Genomic DNA, 20475 nt, shown 5'->3' with positions numbered 1-20475 from the left:
TCCCACATGCTCACTTTGCATTTGCTCACATTAGACATCATCTACCATTTTGATGCTTACATGGTACATTTGGCCCTGTTCATATACCTCATAACTGAATTGGTTAAAAAATTTGGGAAAGCAGGTTGCCTCTAGGCCTTTGAAGGGCTTCCCTTAGGAAATGTAAATAGTAGATTTTCAATTTATACATAGGAAGATTGAAGTGCTATACAAAGACCATACTTTTCCAGTTCCTTTAATAGGGTTAAACTATTCTTCGTGGCTTGTAAAAAATATCATTACCCATGGCAAAGTATTTAGTGTAAAAGCCCTAGACACCCCTACACTTTCATCTAATGTTGGAAGTGCATTTTGAGTCCTTTCTATTGATTGTAAAGATCACAATTAATCATCCTGTGTTTTAGGCAGATACAAAAGACTAGACGGCCCAGGTATATATAGCTAAACACACTCTTTCCTTTGATGTGAAAATAATTTCAGGACATGAAATGCCTTGTTTTTCCAATATTTTCCATCACAGCCACTCCTTCTGTATAATTAACAGTTCAGCATTTGAGCATGATCTTTTTTAACATTATGTTCATCAATGAGTTTGCAAAACTAGAGAAGGAAAGGTGCTGGTACTTCAGATCTAACTATTCCATATGCAAAGGATAAGGTTTTATGTCAATTTTGTGAGACAGAACCTTCTATGATTGCACTATACATTTTTGCACATCTACAATTATGAAATATGTAGTGAAAATTATATTATCTGTAGACATGTAGAGAAGAGGGCTTCATGGCAGTGGTTGAGTTATGTGTCTTAATTATACTTGATCTGATCATTTGAGATGTTTGCATATCTGCAGACTGGCCAATAATATGAATTGGCCGCATCAACCAGCGCTGAAAACTGCATGTGCAAATTTGGGCACATGCCCAATTTATGCGTGCAATTTAATTGAATAACGAGTCAATTAACACTGGTAATTGGGATCTTAATAAGTAATTGTTGATATTAAAATTTGCACACATAAATTTAGGTGTGGGATCCATGCCTAAATTTTATGTATAGGTCCAAAAGGGGGCACAGAAAGGGAGGGAGAAGTTGAGAGGCAAAACTAAAGAGATGCTGGATCTCTGGCCACTTGGGGTGGGGGCGAGAGAGAGAAGCTTGACTCAGAAGAGGGGCACTACAAGAGATATGGAAATAGGGAGGCAAGGTAATTGGCAGTAAATGCCATTGTTTTGTTTTACTGTGGAGGAAAAAGTCCATAGTCTGTTATTGAGAAAGGCGTGGGGGAAGCCACTGCTTGCCCTGAATCGGTAGCTTGGAATTCTACTACTCTGAGGATTCTGGAATCTTGCTACTCTTTGGGGATTCTGCATATAATGTTGCTACTCTTTGGATTTTGGCCAGGTTTCACTTGGATTGGCCACCATGAGAACGGGCTACTAGAATTGATGAACCATTGGTCTGACCCAGTAAGGCTATTCTTACTTTCTTATGAAAAGCACTTTGTACTGTTCTCACAGGGTGGTAAAACATTTTTTTTCTGCAACCATGATAAACTCTTCCAAATGTTTACCATTACCATGCATTCCCATCCTCATTCTTTTTATATATATATATATAAATATATATATATAAAGCACTAAAATTGGTGGTAGACGTTAAGAATTATTAATTCCAAAATACTGACACTATGGAGCGCTCTGCATGGGGATTCGATCACAACAGTGTGAGATACTATATCAGAGAGCTTGATAAAGAAAAATAACATTGGAAGCAGAACCGTCCTTAAGGCTACTTCATGCAGAGAACGTATCAATCTAAACTGGAAAAATACTCATAATACAGTAGACATATCAAAATGTCTTTTAATGAAAACAAAATCTAAAGTCACACTCTAGTCTACACTTTCACTTTTCCTTTTAAAAGGCAGTGCAAAGTTGTCAGATGTCAGCAAGGTGACATGGTCTCAGTTGATGGTAATGAGATTTAAAGAACTTCAGTGTTTTGGGTATTTAATTTTGGCAGGTATAAATGTGCAGGAGCGCTTTTCCTGGAATAATTTCCCACAAAACCCATGAAGCATAAAATAAAACAGTGCGTTCCATCAATATGGATAGTAATAAAATTATCCCTTTTGGGTTTGCTGCATGATTCTAAGCTCTAGTTTGTAAATCTAAATAATAAACAGAGATAGGCAAAAATATTTAATGATAATACCTGTATTAGGCTGAATGTTTTTTTAAATGTTTTAGTGTTTCTTCTCTGTCTCATCGTCGTATTTTTCCTCCCCAGGCTTTATACGGACATTCAAAAGCTGTGACTTGTCTGGCAGCTTCTGTACTCTATGGTGTCATAGTTAGTGGCTCTGTTGACAGAACGTGCATCCTTTGGGATCTGAATCAATTGATGTATGTGACACAGCTTCCGGGACACCAAGCAGGTCTCTCTGCTGTGGCCATCAGTGATTCCAGTGTAAGCGCTTCATCTGTCTTCTTTCTTTTGACAGTACATGAACATTTCATGATAACTTAATGGGTGCTTTTTCGATAGTAGAATGTTCTTAGGCATTGATGAATTGATTTTCTTTTTATAGAGATTACTAATAGTATTCCTAATGGTAGAAGACATAAAAGCATTGTCTTGGCTTCAAACAGTATAGAGATAGCATGATAAGAAGGAGCAGTGCAGTATTAAATTTTATTGCATGGAGTGCATGTATATCTTCTGGTTAGGTCATGCATTTTGCTTTTTTTTTAAAGGTGACCCTTCTGTTTTCTGGGTCTGACTCAATCTGTTGAGATTGTTATTTTCTAGGGACCCCAGTGGAGACTGCTTAGTTTGCAAGTGTGCAAATGCAGCCTGAGCTTACTCAGCAGTCTGAAATAGTAAAAAATTAACCTGTTTTTTATTCTTTTTCTACCCTCATCTCTATAGAATCAAGTCAGATTTGCTTGAGAGGGTTGGTGTAGTTCTGGATTTAACCCCATTGCATGCATTGATTTGTTCTACTTTTCCATTTGCATTTCATATGATGATTGGTTGGTTTTAATCTCTAGATCTGTTTGTGATTTTTGTCATTCATTTCTCATATGTTTTTGCTAAAAAGTTGAAAACTGCCACGTTTTCCTTATAGAGTAAGACAGCGAGATACGGTATTAAGTATCTACTTTTCACACAGAGTTTTTATATTAGCACATATCTGCACACATTTCCAATATGGCCAGTGGCGTAGTGAGGGTAAGCGGCACATGGGGTGGGAGCACCCCTCCCCTCACCACGTGCGCGTGCCCCTTCCCGATACCTTTTTAACTTCGACGTGAGCACCCACCAACTTGCTGCCCGTCTATGTTTTGATGCCCGCTTCCTAGACACGGGTCCTAGAAGGGACGTCAGAGAGAGTGCCGAAGCTGACGCGGGCACCAAGTTAGTGGCTGCTCGCGCTGAAGTTAGAAAGGTATGGGGGAAGGGAAGGGCTGTGCGCATGGCAGGGGGAGGAGTGGGAATGGGGAGCAGAGATGAGGAGGGGTGCTGGCGGACCCCTCCCCCCCTTACTACGCCATTGAGTATGGCAGCACAAATACACCATTTTATATGCCTCCTCTTTATAAATTTGTTCAATCCCCTTAATCTCTTGATAATTAGACTATTCCAATCCATGCATTCACTCCATTTTTTTAATCACTCACCCTTATTCCATGCAAACCTCTTAAGTACTCTTATTTTGTGTACACCTCCTATTAAGGACACTTTTTGTGCTCTACAATTAACTCGTTACAAACTTTTATTCTTGTCTTGTTTTATTAAGGCTTTTTTTTGCCAAAACACAGACTGTATTGGGTCCTATAATCCAGTGTTTTTCAACCGCTGTTCCGCGGCACACTAATGTGCCGCGAGATGTTGCCTGGTGTGCCGTACGGTCAGGGCCGCCCTCAGGGCAGTACCACCAGTCTAGGGAGAGGGGCGGTCGGCACCACGTGGACAGGAGAAAGCTGGACGGGGGACCCGCGGAGTTCAATACATCTCGAGCCGCGAGGCTCGTCTTCTGTTCCTGCCTGCCCTGCAGCTAACATATAGCCGATCGCAAGCGTTCCCCGATGTCAGCGCTGACGTCGGAGGGAGGGCTTAAGCAAAGCCTGCCCTCCGACGTCAGCGCTGACGTCGGAGAATACTTCCGTTCGGCTATTTGTGTGCGGCAGGGCAGGCAGGAAGCAGAAGACAAGCCTCGCGGCTTGAGCTTTGTTTTGCTGAGAAAGTTGCAAAGATGGGCTGGGAGGCAAACACGGAACACAAAAGGGGGGAGGGAGTGCGTTTTGGACACAAGGCATGAACTTGGGAGAGAGGAAGGGAGGGAAAGAGATGCTGAGGTGGGGGAGGGAATGGGTTTTTGGACACAGAAGGCATGGACTTGGGAGAGAGGAAGGGAGGGAAAGAGATGCTGAGGTGGGGGAGGGAATGAGTGTTTGGACACAGAAGAAATGGACTTGGGAGAGAGGAAGGGAGGGAAAGAGATGCTGAGGTGGGGGAGGGAATGCGTTTTTGGACACAGAAGAAATGGACTTGGGAGAGAGGAAGGGAGGGAAAGAGATGCTGAGGTGGGGGAGGGAATGAGTGTTTGGACACAGAAGGCATGGACTTTGGAGAGAGGAAGGGAGGGAAAGAGATGGTTGTGTACACGGGGAATAGAAGAAAGGAGAATTTTTGGTCATAGGGAGGGAGTGAGGTACAGATAGTGGCATACCAGGGTGGGGGTGGGGGGCGGTCTGCCCCACCCCGGGTTTACGTCCCAAGGGGGTGCACAGCTGGCCACCTTCCAGTGTTGTCCCTAGGCCGGCAAACTGCGGCTCTTTAGCCACTTGAGTGTCACCGCCGCCAACGGTGTTGTTGGCGGTGGCAGCATTATAAAATACTTTCTTTGTGTTTATTTGATTCCTATTCAAGAGAATTACTTTATATATAGTCAATATAGGCACAGAGTTAAATTTTTTAACATTTTCTAATGGTGGTGTGCCTCGTGATTTTTTTCATGAAACAAGTGTGCCTTTGCCCAAAAAAGGTTGAAAAACACTGCTATAATCTACTACTATACATCATGATTTGGTCTAATAAGATGATTTTTTCATCTGTTAATAAATATATTATATATATTTTTTCCTGTGTCATCCTCCCATAGGAGGCACCTTAGGCAACTGGACCAATCAGGGCCTTAGGCCTCCTTCCCAGTGCATCCTGGGATGCAATGGGCAAAGCCTAAAACTCCAATTGGCTCTGAATGGCCCTATGGGAAGGGCCTTAGGCATCTGAGCCAATCAGGACCTTAAGCCCCTCCCCGGTGTATCCCAGGATGCACCGGGAAAGGGAAAGCCCACTATTTTGAAGACGCAGGCCTGCCGGACGGAGGGAGTAAGTATCCCTCTGGCCGGCATTTCTTCAAAAAGGTATGGAGGTGGAAGTTATTCGGGGGGGGGTGTTGTGATTTTGGGGGTGTCGGTGGTTGGGGGAGGTGTCAGCAGTTAGGGGTATCCAGCAATTCAGGAGGGCCAGTGGCAGGAGGTAGTGGGCATCCCAGCTGCCAATGGGGTTGGGGCATTGGGGGGTTCGGGGGATGTCAGCAGGAGGAAGTGGGCATCCTTCCTGCCAATCGCGATGGGAGGGTGTGACAGGAGAGAGTGGGCAACCCTCCGGCCGATTTTGTGGGTCCTCTCAGGGGGGTCCTCTGCCACAGCTGGTGCAGCTGATCATGGCAGGGGTATTCTCCCTCCGATCGGTTGAGCCAACAAGACTCTCTGAAGTGTGAGGATTCATTTATACAATACAAGCCCAATTCTATGTAGGCCACCTAAAAATTTGGCACCGGCTACTACGGTGCTAAGCGTGATTTTATAAAAGTTAGGAGCACTCTAGGTATCACTAGACATCCTAACTTTAAGGGCACTCAATTTATGCCTAGATTTTCTTCATCTAAATACCTGTGCCTAATTTACAAAGAGGCTTCTAACTTGAAAATGCCAACAGTCCACTTTGTTCTAGGCACCTACATTTTATAGAATCGTGCTTTTCAAGTTAGACATTTAACTTTCAATTATGTCAATTTAAAGCCAGTTATGAGTGGTTAAGTTTCAATTATTAGTGCTGGCTTTAATTGGATTTAATTGAATAAGGTGGATGAAGACACACCGTAATGTTTTTATTTGACAGAAATTGCTGTACCAGAAGCAATGTGTGACATGGAGCGTTATCATGATGGAAGATGAAACTATTTGCCCATTTCTCAGATCACACTCGAGAGTCTCATGTTCATAGCTGTTGTTAGAAGGTTTTAAACAGAACCATAAGAGATGTTCAGATCTTCAGAAATGTCCCTAATAGTCAATTGCCTGTTTGATCAAATCATTTTGCTTACTCTTTCAACATTGTCTTTGGTTTTTGATGCTGAAGGACGTCCTCGTCTTCATTCGATTTTCAACCATTACAATATCATTCAAACTACTTGTAAACCATCTTCAGGGTCACTACAGCATCACCATATACTAATTTTAACATTTTATGTGTTTCTTTAGCACTTTTTTGAAGTTTGAAACAAAATTTCATGTTGTTCGTGATCCATAATTTACAGCACACTTTAAAACACACCTTCTCTCAACCGAAGCTCACAACCAACTGACTTCACCAAACAAGTTGAAACTTATCACATCCTGTTACTAAGGTTTGATGCACCACTTCCCTTATTGAAGATCCCTGCCTTTCATTTGGATGGCTTTCGGCAGCAGCATTCACCGTATTTGTTTTATCACACCTTGTACATCAGCATACATCATGCAGTTTCTTAGGACAAAGCTAAAGAAGTCCTAAAAAATGTTTAAAAAAAAAAAAACACTTACCAGAATCTCCAAACATCAGGGGGATCACTGTACAGAGAGCATTTAGTGTGACTGGAGCTTCCCTTAAAACACTGGTAGCATTGCCTCTTCCTCTGATGTCACTTCCTGGACCCGCACCTAGGAAGTGATATCAGAGGAAGAGCTGGCATGACAGCAGCTTAGGGGTTGCTGCTCACGCCAGGAACGTTACGGGGGAAGAGGTGGGGAAAGAGCTTGTGAAGTTAGGTGGGGGAGGTGTTCGCCATCATCCTGGGCACCTCTCACCTTCACTACACCACTGTGTGGTTCCACTATGTAGATGCTGCATTGCATCACCAGGGGGAAAAAAATCCACATAAGCACCATGTATACTAATGAAAACAGCTTTAAGCTATCCAAAAGATTTTTTTAAAAAAGATTTAAAAACGCTATGGGACTCATTTTCAAATCAATTAGACACACAAGTACCACAGAAACCTATGGTACTTTGTGTATCTAAGTGCTTTGAAAATGAGCTTCTATGTGTAAAATAGCCTCTATACGTAAAATAGCTGCCGAATCAAAAAACCACAAAACAACCTTTAAAAGCCCTTTTTTTTAATGAGGGCAGAACAAGTATTAGTTTTGTTTAACAGGGCCTTTTAGCCCCTGAAGCATTCTTCACTGGGTGAAACACGGCCATGTCAAGCATTCCTTTTAGCCAGTTTATTTGATAATAAAGTCTTCTGTTTTTTTAATCACCATGTCTGCCCCTACATCTTCATTCTTCATTATTTTGGAATTGGCAGACCATTTAGCAGTCTGTTTCTCAGGACCTTCCCTAAAAATATGACGTCAGTTAAGAACAACAAAGCTTATCTACATCTTACTTTGGGCTCCTTTTACTTAGCTACGATAGTGGTTTTAGCGTGCACAGAATTGCTGCACACGCTAGATGCTAATGCCAGCATTGAGCTGGCGTTGGTTATAGCCACGTAGCGTGGGTTTAGCGCACGCTAAAATTCTGCACGTGCTAAAAACGCTATCACAGCTTAGTAAAAGGAGCCCTTTGTGTTGTTACACTGCAAACCTTTCTGAATCTCCTCTTGACATTTGCCTTCTCGCTGTTAAGGATTTTCTATGCTTCTCCTAGATTTCCTTAAATTCAATTATTTTTTTTCCTCTGCAATTTCACTGGGCAGCTGTCCTAAGTATCCATCACCCTTACTTTACTAAAGAACAGTGACTTTCACTTTTGCTTATTCATCTGCTTTAGGAGAATAATGTCTTTCACTATTGGTTTGCGGATCTCTAAACTGTAACATATTTTTGTTGTTGTTATAGGGACAATCTCTGTGCTGTGCTTCCAGGAAATACTGTGATTATTTTTCTTCTTCTATTATAGGGTGATATTGTCTCTTGTGCAGGAACCTATCTGTATCTCTGGACTATCAATGGGCAGTTGCTAGCAAGTGCTAACACAGCCTCAGTCCCAGAAAGGAACATTTTATGCTGCTTAATTACTGAACTAAATTACTGGGATGCACACAGTGTCGTAGTCACGGGGTGTGCTGATGGAGTTGTAAGGGTAGGTGTCTCTTACATATTGTTATTGGTTTTAGCTGATGAGATAGTGACATGCTAAATAATGCATTATTTAGAGGATAATTCTTTATTAGTAACCTACTTTTTAGCAACAGGAACCAATCAATTTTCAGACCAGTTAACTCGCTACCAACCCTTGAAATGATTGCTAGATGTATTCCTGGCCAATATTTGCCTGTACACTAGTCAGACACAATATTGGCTGGATCTTGTGATTCCTGAAGCAGGCTTTTATCACCGAAACTCAGATCTGCATTGTGTCTGGCAACATTTTCATCTGTATTGCATTTTTTTTCTCTGTGTAATCGAATCAGGCAATCGTGCTTCTGTATTTTTATTGGTTTTGGAAAATTGTGCTATCATTATTGTTTTTTGGTCTGTTAATAAATACTATTTTAGGTATGTTTATTCACCTTTGTACTATAGTTTATTGAAATTTAATTGATCCTTCCCTATTCCTATCCCTGATACATATGTAAGTGCCACTATTCCCATTTATTTGCTATTTATTTAAAAATCTATATAAGTCTACAATTCTTGGCAAGTGTTTCTAAACTAAATTATAAGGCCCTGATTCTATAAATGGCGCTTTAAAAAAACAATTGCTAAGGAATGCTGTTAATCTTCAGTTAGGCGTCATTTATAAAATCGCACCTTGTGGTGCCTCAATTGGACTTAGGCATCAGTAGGCGTCAAAATCTTAGGCACCCCTTATTTATGCCAAGGTTTTCTTGGTCTGAATACCGGCACCTAAGTTACAGCCTAGATGCAAAACACACACAAGATATGCCCACAATCTGCCCATCGCCATGCATACTTTCTGGTAAGTGCTTACTCGAAAGCAGTAGGCGTCTACCGAGCTAGTGCCTACCACCCAATTAATTTTAATTTTTGACAGTTACGAACTCATTATTGCTCATTATCAACACAAATTAAGCTAATTAAAATGTTAATTTAGGCAGCTAATTCAACTAGGTGTACTGATTTAGGTGCCTAATTTTGGGCTCCTTTTATAAAATTTAGGACTAAGTGTGTTTTAAGGCATTCTCTTCTGTTTACAGCTATGGAAGATGGAATCTATTCAAGCTTCTTCTCGTGTAGAATCAGCAACACAAAGAAATTCAACCCTTGATGCAGAAAAGAAAGGTAACATCATAGTGGAGCAAGATTTATAGGCAGAGCACACTAAATAGCAAAAGATTAGCTTTACTGTACAGAAATGAACCATTAGCCTAACTCACAAATGCATGAATTAATCTGTGCCATGGTTACCCCTTAGTAAGTATTTCAGGCATCATAGTTCCAGTAGGTAGCATGAAAATTATTTCTTACAGTGTTTTACAATAATAGTAATTAGGACTTGTAATATAGGAGATAAAACGACTGTGCCATTTAATACCATAATAACCAGTGTTTTTATGTCTGCTGCTAGATGTATTCCTGGATACTCAGTGCTAGGCCTTGTCCAGGCACCAGCATCTGGTTTTAGGTTGACCACTAAAGCTTAAGTGGCTTATTTTCAAAAAAAGATAGATGCCCAAAAGATGGCATAAACCAGCACTTTGACTTTTTAGACGTCTTTTCTAGTTGCTTTGTCTCCAGTGCATCTTAATCTTAAGGAGGAGTTGTTAGAGGCATGTTTTGGGCAGGATTAGGATGGATTTAGCACATGGACATTTTACAGTGATATTCAAACAATTTACAAAACATCCAGGGCTCAGTATGGATGTTTTGAACTAGACCCAAACTGACCAGATGACCACTGGAGGGATGTATCGTCCCCAACACTCCTCCAGTAGTCACTGGCCCCCTCCCACCTCCCAAATAGTTGCATGACACAGTACATATCTGTCTCTATGACAGCTACAGATACTATGGCCAGTCCTATTAGAGCTGTAAGCAGGTCTATGGAGTAGCCTGATGGGCAGTGCAGTGGACTGCAGAGAAGGGGGACCCAGGCCCATATGCCACCCTAACTAGTATACTTGTGATAGAAAGTGTGAGTCCAACAAAAAAACTACTGTATTGCCATATAGGTGACACCTGCAGACATAAGGTCTATTGGGGTGGTAGATAGTACAGTAGATTTTGGGGGGAGTTTTGGAGGGAGTTTGGAGTTTTGGGAGAGTTTTAGAGGGCTTACCATATATTGCAGGGGTGTCCAAAAGATTGATCGCAAAGGCAACGCGAGTCGATCATGTTGCCTTCGCATTCTACCTGCTTTCCGACGCAGAAGCGCCAAGCCGACCAGCCTTCCCCACCTGACGTCAATTCTGATGTCGGAGAGAAAGTTCAGGACCAGCCAATCACTGCCTGGCTGGCCCAGAACTTCCTCTCCGACGTCAGAATTGATGTCAGGGGTGAAGGCTGGTCGGCCCGGCGCTTCTGCGTCGGGAAGCAGGAGAGCTTGGGGTGGCGGTGGTTTGGGGGCCTGTTCCCTGATGGTGGCAGCAGTGGCTTGGGGGAGGGCAGGAAGAAAGAAAGAAAGGGGGCAGACAGGGAGACAGAAAGAAGGGGGGGCAGAGAGACAGAAGGAAAGAAGGAAAGCAGAAAGAAAGAAAGGGGGCATGGAGAGAGAAAGACAGACAGAAAGAAAGGAGGGCAGGGAGACAGAAAGAAAGCCAGACAGAATAAAGAAGGGGGCAGGGAGAAAGAAAGAAAGGGGAGGGGGCAGGGAGAGAGGAAGAAAAAGTTGGTGGAGGGAATGAGGTCTGGAAGCATAAAGCTGAAAGAAGGGAAGGCTGAAAGAAGGGAAGAAATATTGGATGCACAGTCAGAAGAAGAAAGTGCAACCAGAGACTCATGAAATCACCAGAGCAACCAGAGACTCATGAAATCACCAGACAACAAAGGTAGGAAAAATGATTTTATTTTCAATTTAGTGATCAAAATGTGTCCGTTTTGAGAATTTATATCTGCTATCTATATTTTGCACTATGGCCCCCTTTTACTAAACTGCAATAGCGTTTTTTAGCGCAGGGAACCTATGAGCATCAAGAACAGCGTGAGACATTCAGCGTAGCTCCCTGCGCTAAAATCCACTATTGCGGTTTAGTAAAAAGGGAGGGGGGTATATTTTTCTATTGTTGTATAGTTGTTATTGAGGTGACATTGCATAAAGTCAACTGCCTTGACCTCTTTGAAAAAAACCCGGAATATAAATGATAATTAACATTTTCTCTGCGTACAGTGTGCTTTGTGGTTTTTTTAAATTTTATTGTTAGTAGATCATTTTGACTTGGTCATTTTAAAAGTAGCTCGCAAGCCCCAAAAGTGTGGGCACCCCTGATATATTGTATGGGGGTTGTATATTGTATAGGTTGCCCTACTGCTCTGCTGGCATCTTTGTGAGTCCGTACTACACAAATATGTATGTGGATAGCGTTTTATGCATTTGGATAAATAAAGAAGATTTGGAACATTGTTTGGTTTCCACATTTTTGTTTGGTTTGGTGTTGCCATTGTTCACTGTGCAAACTTGGGTCATCTTTTCTGGTTTTCCATTGGTTGGCATCTTTGTGAGGCCAGTCCATTAAAAAATGCTGGAACCTCTTATATGGAAATGACTTGTTTTGGACTTTTTTGAATAATGGCAAAATAAAATTAGATGTCAAGCTGGGCAAAATATCTTGAGGGGCTATTTTTGAAAAAAAAAATAGATGTCTTGTGGGTTCAAAAATGGACATTTTCTCCACACGATTTTTGGATGTTTTTCTCAAAACTTCCAAAGTTGGACTTAGACATCCTATTGAAAATTCCTCTCTATATGTTTAAGTGTGATATTCAATCCTTAAACGCATAAGCTGAACCACTTAAAGATAGAACTGCTATTTTGCGGCCCAATTTAAGTGGCTATCTTATGTGGTCAAAGGCTGAATATCGTCACTTAACCGTATAAGTGCCAACTCCGCCCCCAGAATAATTACGTTAGCTCAGATGCTAACCGCGAATATCAAGCGATGCTAATCGATTAAGTCTGCTGAATATTCTCAGTTAGCCACAGACAAGCAATTTAAGAGGCCAGCATCCTCTCCTACCCACCTAAATCATTTTGAATTTTGGCTGTTCTAGTTCATCATTCTAATGAAAGCAATTTTATAACCATTTGCCTAGGATGGGAGGGTAATCAAGCACCTATTTTGGGTCACTTTTATAGAGATACTAAAATACCTATGCATCTTTATAAAATTACCTCTCAAAATCTGCAGAAATCATAGCCTTAATGACGTTTCCATCATTTTCACCTCCTCAGGAGTAGAGGTAAATGTTCATGAGTAAAAAGCATGTATGAAGACACAGATTTTGTAAAGGATGTTCATAAATGTAACTTCATCCATGCTTCACCCTGGAAACCTTGGCCAGGCTCTTCCTTCGGACATTCTGCCTACACTCAATTTACATATACAGGTTATTACATGCCTGCTCCATAGTGATAAGATTATAAGCTGCATTTTTTTCTGCATATATATGAGAAAATGCCTTTATTTAAATCAGCCCCAACATGTTGTAAAAGTGGACATAGCAGGGTCAATATTCAGCCAGCAGCAAAATACTGAAGACCGCCAGCTCTATTCCTGGCTCTTCAATGACAGACCGTCTTCAGACCCTGGCAGGGAATATCTGGGCATATGCAACCGGCTAAAATATAGCCAGTTAAGTGCAATATTCAGTACTTAACCAGCTATGATGAACTGTGCTTTATATGGTCCTATTTTTGTGGTTATCCTGGCCAGTTAAGAGCTGAATACCCAGTAAAGAGCCAGTTTCAGCTTAGGCGCTAACCCGGCATTTTCAGTGGCACTATCCGGTTATGTTTGGAAGTGGAGAGTGGTTAACCCAAAGTCATGGGGAGGGGAACAAGAAAAAGGAAATAGCAACTGCCAAATATGACAGGAATAAAGGCAATTTAAAACATAAAAATGCTATCCTGACTGGTGGTTGTTTACCTACTTTTTCTTCCTGAATGTATATAATAGGCTTTCTACTGTAAATGGAACTGGGACTCTCCTGGCATTTTCAAAGCACTTGACCTTTTGCTTCATGGTTTACAGGGCTGCTATAGCTCCTCTTTGCTAAGCTGCATCCTTCCTAAAGTATGTGGACAGATCATTCAATAAATTATCGAGCGGAAATATTCTAATGGGGTAGTGTGGGAAGAAGCAGCACTCCTTGTCTTATAGTTTAAATGCCAACGTAAATATTTTGCACAGGGTCTGAGCATTACTGCAAAAAAAATGCAACCTGTGAGTAGAATATTGTAGGTCCGGATACTATAGAAGGGCCCGCTCTCCTTGCCTTTTCTTTTTTTTTAATTTATCCATTTTTCCTCATCTAGAAAGAGGCTAATATAATCTGCATACATTATTTTTTGTCACACCTTCCCTCATTTAGGCAAGGTTCAGGTACTGTATCATTCTCTCTTGGAAGTCATTTCCAAACAGAGCCAGTGAAAGGGACAGGAGAGGCACCAGCAAAGGGACAGGAGTTGGGGGGGGGGCATGCTCCTGCCCCCAACGAACTCCCCCCCCCCCGCCCCACTGGACCACCAGGTAATTTAGGTATGCCTGGAGGCGGCCTACCTAGACAAGGGAGGTGGGGCCTGATGTGGGGAGAGGGAAGGTGTGCCATGGGCTTCGAGGAAGGGAGTATTGCGGGTTTGGGAGGGGAATTGGGGGCTTCAGGGGGTCTTTTTTTAATAAAATTATTATGCAGGTCCTGGCTGAATATCACTGGCATCCGCATAAGGGAAAAGAAAGGGAATGGGACATATATACACGTACTTATTTTGTACTGAGGCAATGGAGGATTGAGTGGCTCTACCACTAGGACACTCCTCACCTCTGCCCTAGCTTACCCCTTGGCCTGCTCCTGACCAGCCCACTTTTTTTGGGGGGTGGCTAGAGATGATATTCAGCAGCACTTTCTGGCTTAATGCCACTAAATATCGGCAGTTGGGTGGCAACAGGCAAATTAAGTGGCCAGAGCCTCTCTAACCCCCTTAAATTGCTCCGAATATCGGCCTCTGAGATTCTAATAATAAACAATCACGATCATCACAACATTCAGGTTAAAGTATGTGCTGATGATTCTTTGAGCTAGTGGGACTGTCAAGATCTCTTATTTTGCTTTGACGGCAACTACATTTTGCTGCCCTCTCCCCCAGAAGTTACTACCCTAGGCAACTTGCCTCATCGTGCCTAATAATTGGCCTGGCCCTGTTGCCAATTCTGTTTTTCTGACTTTTGAGCTGGTACGAGCTCGTAGGATATCTGTGGCCACCTAAGCCTCCTATGCCCTGAATAAAAGCTGCTTTTATTGTTTTAATATTTAAAAACAGCAAAACATCCAGAGGTCAATATTTAGTGGTCTGACAAATGTATTTTCATAAGCAGGAAAACATATAAATATACCGCCTTGAATGAATTTCTTCTAAAAGGCAGTAAATAAATCCTAATAATGACAATATGCTGTAAATGCCACTTTAAAAATCTACATGTAACTTTAAATGGATACCTGGAGGGTGTGAGTAATATGAGGCAGGATCTAACGAAGCTTGAAGAATGGTCCAGTAATTGGCAACTAAAATGTAATGCTACAAAATGCAGGGTCATGCACTTGGGCTGCAAAAATCCAAGCGAACAGTATAGTATAGGAGGCAAATATTTCTGTGGGTTCATAGAGAACCCCGCGAAAGACAAAGGCAAGCACCGACAACTGAGCGCAAGACGGAGGCGCGCGTCGAAGAAAATTACAGTTTTTAGGGGCTCCGACAGGGGGTTTTGTTGGGGAGCCCCCCCAGTTTACTTAATAGAGATTGCGCCTGCGTTGCCGGGGGTTTGGGGGGTTGTAACCCTCCACATTTTACTGTAAACAACTTTTTCCCTAAAAACAGGGAAAAAGTGAAGTTTTCAGTAAAATGTGGGGGGTTACAACCCCCCCAAACCCCCCACAACGCCCCCACAACGTGGCACGATCTCTATTAAGTAAAGTGGGGGGGCTCCCCCCCCCACACCCCGTCAGAGCCCTAAAAACAGTAATTTTCTGCGGCGTGCACCTCCGCGCTGCGCTCAATTGTCTGCCCGCGCCTTTGTCCCGGCGCGCTTTTGACCTGACACCATTTCTGTGTACAATAAAAAAAAGAAGCAGGACTTGGGGGTGATTATGTCTAATGATCTTAAGGTGGCAAAACAGGTAGAAAAGGCGATGGTCAAAGCTAGAAAGAAGCGTTGGGTGCACAGGGAGAGCAATGGCCAGTAGGAAAAAGGAGGTAATAGTGCCGTTGTATAAGTCTCTGGTGAGGCCCCATTTGGAACACTGTGGGCTCCTTTTACGAAGGTGCGTTAACACGCAGAATAGCGCGCACTAAAATGCCGCACACGCTAGCCACTACCACCTCCTCTTGAGCAGTTTTTCGGCTAGTGCGCGCTAATCCAGTGTGTGCGCTATAAACACTAGCGCACCGTCGTAAAAGGAGCCCTGTGTGCTATTCTGGAGACCGCTCCTTCAAAAAGATATAATAGGATGGAATCGGTCCAGAGAGCTGTTATAAAATTGATTAGTGGTCTTTAGATCGTAGGGGGACAGACTTAAGAGACCTTAATATGTACTGTATACTCTGAAGGAAAGCCAGGAGAGAGGGGATATGATAGAGATATTTAAATGTCTCCCTATACAGGAAGTGATCCTTTTTCAAATGAAGGAAAACGCCAGAATGAGAGGGCATAGGATAAGAGGTGATAGACTCAGGAAATACTTTTTTTTACAGACAAGGTGGCAGATGTGTGGAATAGTCTCCCGGTAGAGGTGGTGGAGACCAAGACTGTGTTTGAATTCAAAAAAAGCGTGGGACAGGCACATGGGATCTCTTAGGGAGAGGAGGAGATAGTGGATGCTGGGAATGGGCAGACTGGACGGGCCACTATGTTTCTATGTTACCTGGTTTTTTTTTCTTTTCCAAAAATTTCAGAAATGGCTTGCAGAACATAGACTTTTGTAAAATACGTGTAAATCCGCTCCTAGAAATCCACATACAAGGAGGAAAAAAAGAAGCAGTGACAGCAGGTGGATCTATTTTTGGGTCTTGGTACTGCTACTAATTTCTGTGCACTGCTAGACGTACCAGCATTGTACATTAAACACGTAAGAGACAATCCTTGCTCGACAGAGCTTATAATCTAATCAGAAGCGACAAACATGTCAAATAGGGGTTTGGGAATTATTTACAGTGAGAATGATTGAAACAGACATGGATACCTTACAAGTAAGTGAAAGTTCGGAGTTAAAAGCAGCCTCTGTTGGAGACAGGATGCTGAGCTTACTGGATCTTGGTCTGACGCAGTATAGTTTTTATTACGTTCTTATGTTCTTAATAGCACAACTTATATGTATAACCCAGCAGAGAAAGGCGGTGCTTTGACCTCAAAGTGGCATCAAGTCCACTGTTCCATGTCCAAGTGGCTGTCTTGCTAAATACATGTATAAGTTGTATTATTTTATATCACTTGTTTTATTTATTTATTTTTTAAATTTGATTTCTTATATACCACCTTCAAGCCATCAAAAGAGTGTAAATTCAGAGACAGTGGGTATTTTTCTGTCCTTAGACTGCTCACAATCTGAGTTTGTATCTAAGGCAGTGGAGGATTAAGGGACTTGTCTAAAATAAAAAGGAGCTGCAGTGGGATTTGAATTGGGCTGCTTTAATCGTTAGGCTACTTCTGCACTCCACTTGTACACGTGGCACTATGCTTTCACTGGTTCTTGCACATGTATTTCTCTTGTCCTCGTAAAAACAAAACTGGCCCCGGTACAGAGCCTGAAACACGTTTCCAGTCCCTGCTGATTACAGCACCCACTAGTGGCCATTTTAAACAAGCACTAAGATGGCTACCAAGAGAGAAATCAACTTCTTCTTGTACAAGGGGGGCTATTACACATTTTGTGCTGCAGTGAACCAGAGAACAGGAGCAGAGAAATATTTTAGGTGGGGGAGGGGAGAGAGAAAGAGCAAGGTAAACCTAATTTTTTTTACATATTTGCGATTGTATACTATTACTGTACTTACCCATGTGTGTGTATTTACTGTAAGCCACTCAAGGACCTTCCAATCAAGAATAGCATATCAAGCTGGATAAATAAAAACAGTTCAGACCTTTCCAGTAAATCAACTAATGGCACATGATAAATATACAGGTCTTGCCCCCAATAATCTCATGTCCTTTTTTGTAGCAGTGTTTCCCTGAGGTTTAATAAGGTGTTAACCTCATTTAGAACATATAGAGGTTCATTTTCAAAGCACTTAGACACACAAAGTCTATAGGTTTCTATGTCTAAGTGCTTTGAAAATGAGCCCCTGTATTGACAAAGTGAAAAATACCTAGCTCTTTTCCAGTATAATAGCCAATTCACTAAGTAAGACCTTGTGAACTATTCTCAATAATAGGGCATTTAATATGTTCCTAATCCAGCAAAAGAATGTGTACCTGTCTTTTGTTTCCAGATTAATTAGCCATTTGCTTTCCCACTCATTGGTAGCCATCTGGGCAGCTTACAATCTATACATAAAACTAATAAACCCACAAGCCTCCTCTCTTTTTTCTTTTTTAGATGTGTTTATTGTTTGTTTTGGATTAGTGCTGAATTTAACCTATGTTGTGGGTTTTTCTGCTCTTAAAGATTTTATGCTCTTAAAGATGCTTAAAAATGATAAAAAAAATTTTAAAAACCACTAGTAGAAGAAAATACTGAAACGAAGAGGAAGAGAGTGGCCATTTCTGCGTTATCCAGCTATCAAGTTCTAATTAGCGTATGCTAATTGGAAAACATAGGCTTTAATGCAAATTAAGTCTGGGTTTCTACTTTGCAATGCGTTAAGCCTGAATTTCATTGCACTTTAGTAAAATAACCCCTTTACTTTTGATTTACCTGGCTCGGGGATCAAAATGCATACTGGTCAGACTGGCAGCTTTTGCATGCATGGCACAGTTTATAAAACCAGGAGCCTACTGTGGTATGGATCAGGGAAACTTGCCCTCAGCAGAGAATGTAATCATAGTGAATCCTGAATCGCAATAAGATAAATATGCAATTCAACAAAAATAATTTTTCATGTGCAGATTTTGTATAATAAGGCATGGCCAACATAAAGCCTTTTTCACATGATGCCGTTTCTCACTACTGTAAAACCCACTAAATGAGAGGTGTTTCACATTTTATCCACTTCCCCAGAGAGACTTTTATTAGGTCTGACAGCATACAACTGGCCTCACTGCTTTAATTTTTCTGTCTGCCTTATCAGATTGTAAGCTTCAAAAAGCAGGGACCTTATAATGCATGTTTCTTTAAAGTGCTGCATACACCTGGTAGAACTATATTAATATGAACTAATAATAATTATAATTCTGGAGCAAATGTCTTTATTTGAGCTATTAATTTGCTACAAAAATGCACAATAGTAAACAGGAGGACTAAATGCTGTTAGTAGATTTCAGTCACTTAAACCAGCTGAAAAGATTTTTTTCCCGAATTGTAATTATGTCAGCATTCACCAAATTATACAAATCATTCCATTTATTTAACAAGATTCTTCACCAAACTTTGCAGTGATAGTTGTAACTTCCAGCAATAACTCAAGGTATAAGTTTGTGGGGCTATTTGCCACTGATGCTTCCTCATAGGCTCATATACTTCTAGACATTTATATCATGTTATTTTCATTGGTTTATATTTATATTTTAATCAATCGGCTATCCATCTTGAAAAAATAATTTATTGAAGACTTATCTTTGAAGTCCTAGTTCAGATTTAACTGATACCAGGAACAGCAGAGCGCCAATGCCGACATGCATGTTTCGTGCAATGGTACTGCTTCAAGGCGTGGCAAAACTACGATAAAGAAACAACAAAGCACAGTTGAAAAATTAATTTACAACCAATAAATACATTTATAGGTATAAATTCAATATAAGCTTACTATTTTTTTAGTTGAATCACTTTTAAACAAAGCAGGCAACAAGGCTCATCCAGCGAACTAAGTTAAAAGACTGCATCGCCCATCCCATGTCATAAAGACAAGGGATAACTGATAGGCTGAACCTGACTCTCCCTACCAGCCATACAGAGGAGAGACGTCTCTAGTTAAGGACGTCCAGTCCAGTTCGGCATTGAGTCCATTGGGCTCCAGAGTGTGGAGATCAAAAATCCACCTCTGCTCTTTGTAATTAATCAAGGACTCAATATCACCACCCTCCCACTCTAATTAGTAGATTTCAAGGCAGCTTCATTAGATTGGTCTAAGTTACTTAATTCTACTTCAGTTTACAAAGGCTCAGATGAACTGTGTTTCAAGCGATTGCATGATTCTCTGAGGTCAAGCAAGATGGCATGTTCTCACATCTGATGTTTAAGGTCCAGTATCTTTATTTTCAAAGGTAAATAGAAAATAGAAAACATTAAACATAGAACAATGGCTGCCGGAAGTGTGTGGTGCAATGGTTAAAGCTACAGCCTCAGCACCCTGAGATTATGGGTTCAATCCTATGCTGCTCCTTGTGACCCTGGGCATGTCACTTAATCCCCCCATCAGTGACACAGCAGAGGGAAAGCCCCGGCGGGTAAGGCCGCAAAGCAGCCACCACTGCTTTGGAGGCTTCGGAGATGGAGATATGTCAGGCTTACGGTGGGAGGGTCGGTGGGGTTCTGCTGCACAGTGATGGGAGGGTGGGATAGAAAGACGCTGCAGAGGGAAGGCCCATTCAGAGTGCTGCTGCTCTTTTTGGAGGCCTCGGAGCTGCTGCACAAAGGGATCGGTGAGAGGCGAGGAAAGATGCTGTACATGGGGGGGAGCGGGGGAGAAAAAGTAAAGATGAAGAATTGGGGTGGAGTAGAGAAGATGGCGGGGGAGGAGTGCCACCGCCATGGGCATCTCTCACCCTCGCTACGCCTCTGGTCGTACTTACTCTCTGCCCAGGCAGATGTAGCAAGGCTCACACTGATATGTGCACGGGCTAGCAGCATCAGAAATTACCTGATCTACAA

The 20475-nt window shown here is 41.8% G+C and overlaps 1 protein-coding gene across 4 annotated transcripts in view; it reads left to right on the top strand.

Annotated features, from left to right (window-relative positions):
• The window catches only part of WDFY4 (WDFY family member 4), a 613830-nt gene that overhangs the window by 568156 nt on the left and 25199 nt on the right, over positions 1-20475 (top strand). For 3 of the 4 annotated variants that reach the window (XM_033941175.1, XM_033941173.1, XM_033941174.1), the window contains exons 58-60: positions 2291-2470; positions 8240-8422; positions 9501-9585. In XM_033941175.1, the coding sequence (XP_033797066.1) occupies positions 2291-2470; positions 8240-8422; positions 9501-9585 (448 nt within the window). The remainder of the gene's footprint in view (positions 1-2290; positions 2471-8239; positions 8423-9500; positions 9586-20475) is intronic. The other variant, XM_033941176.1, reaches the window with a different exon arrangement.

The sequence above is a fragment of the Geotrypetes seraphini genome, chromosome 4, assembly GCF_902459505.1.
Source record: "Geotrypetes seraphini chromosome 4, aGeoSer1.1, whole genome shotgun sequence".
In the NCBI taxonomy this organism is placed as follows: domain Eukaryota; kingdom Metazoa; phylum Chordata; class Amphibia; order Gymnophiona; family Dermophiidae; genus Geotrypetes; species Geotrypetes seraphini.
This window is presented reverse-complemented; position numbering and strand designations above follow the sequence as displayed.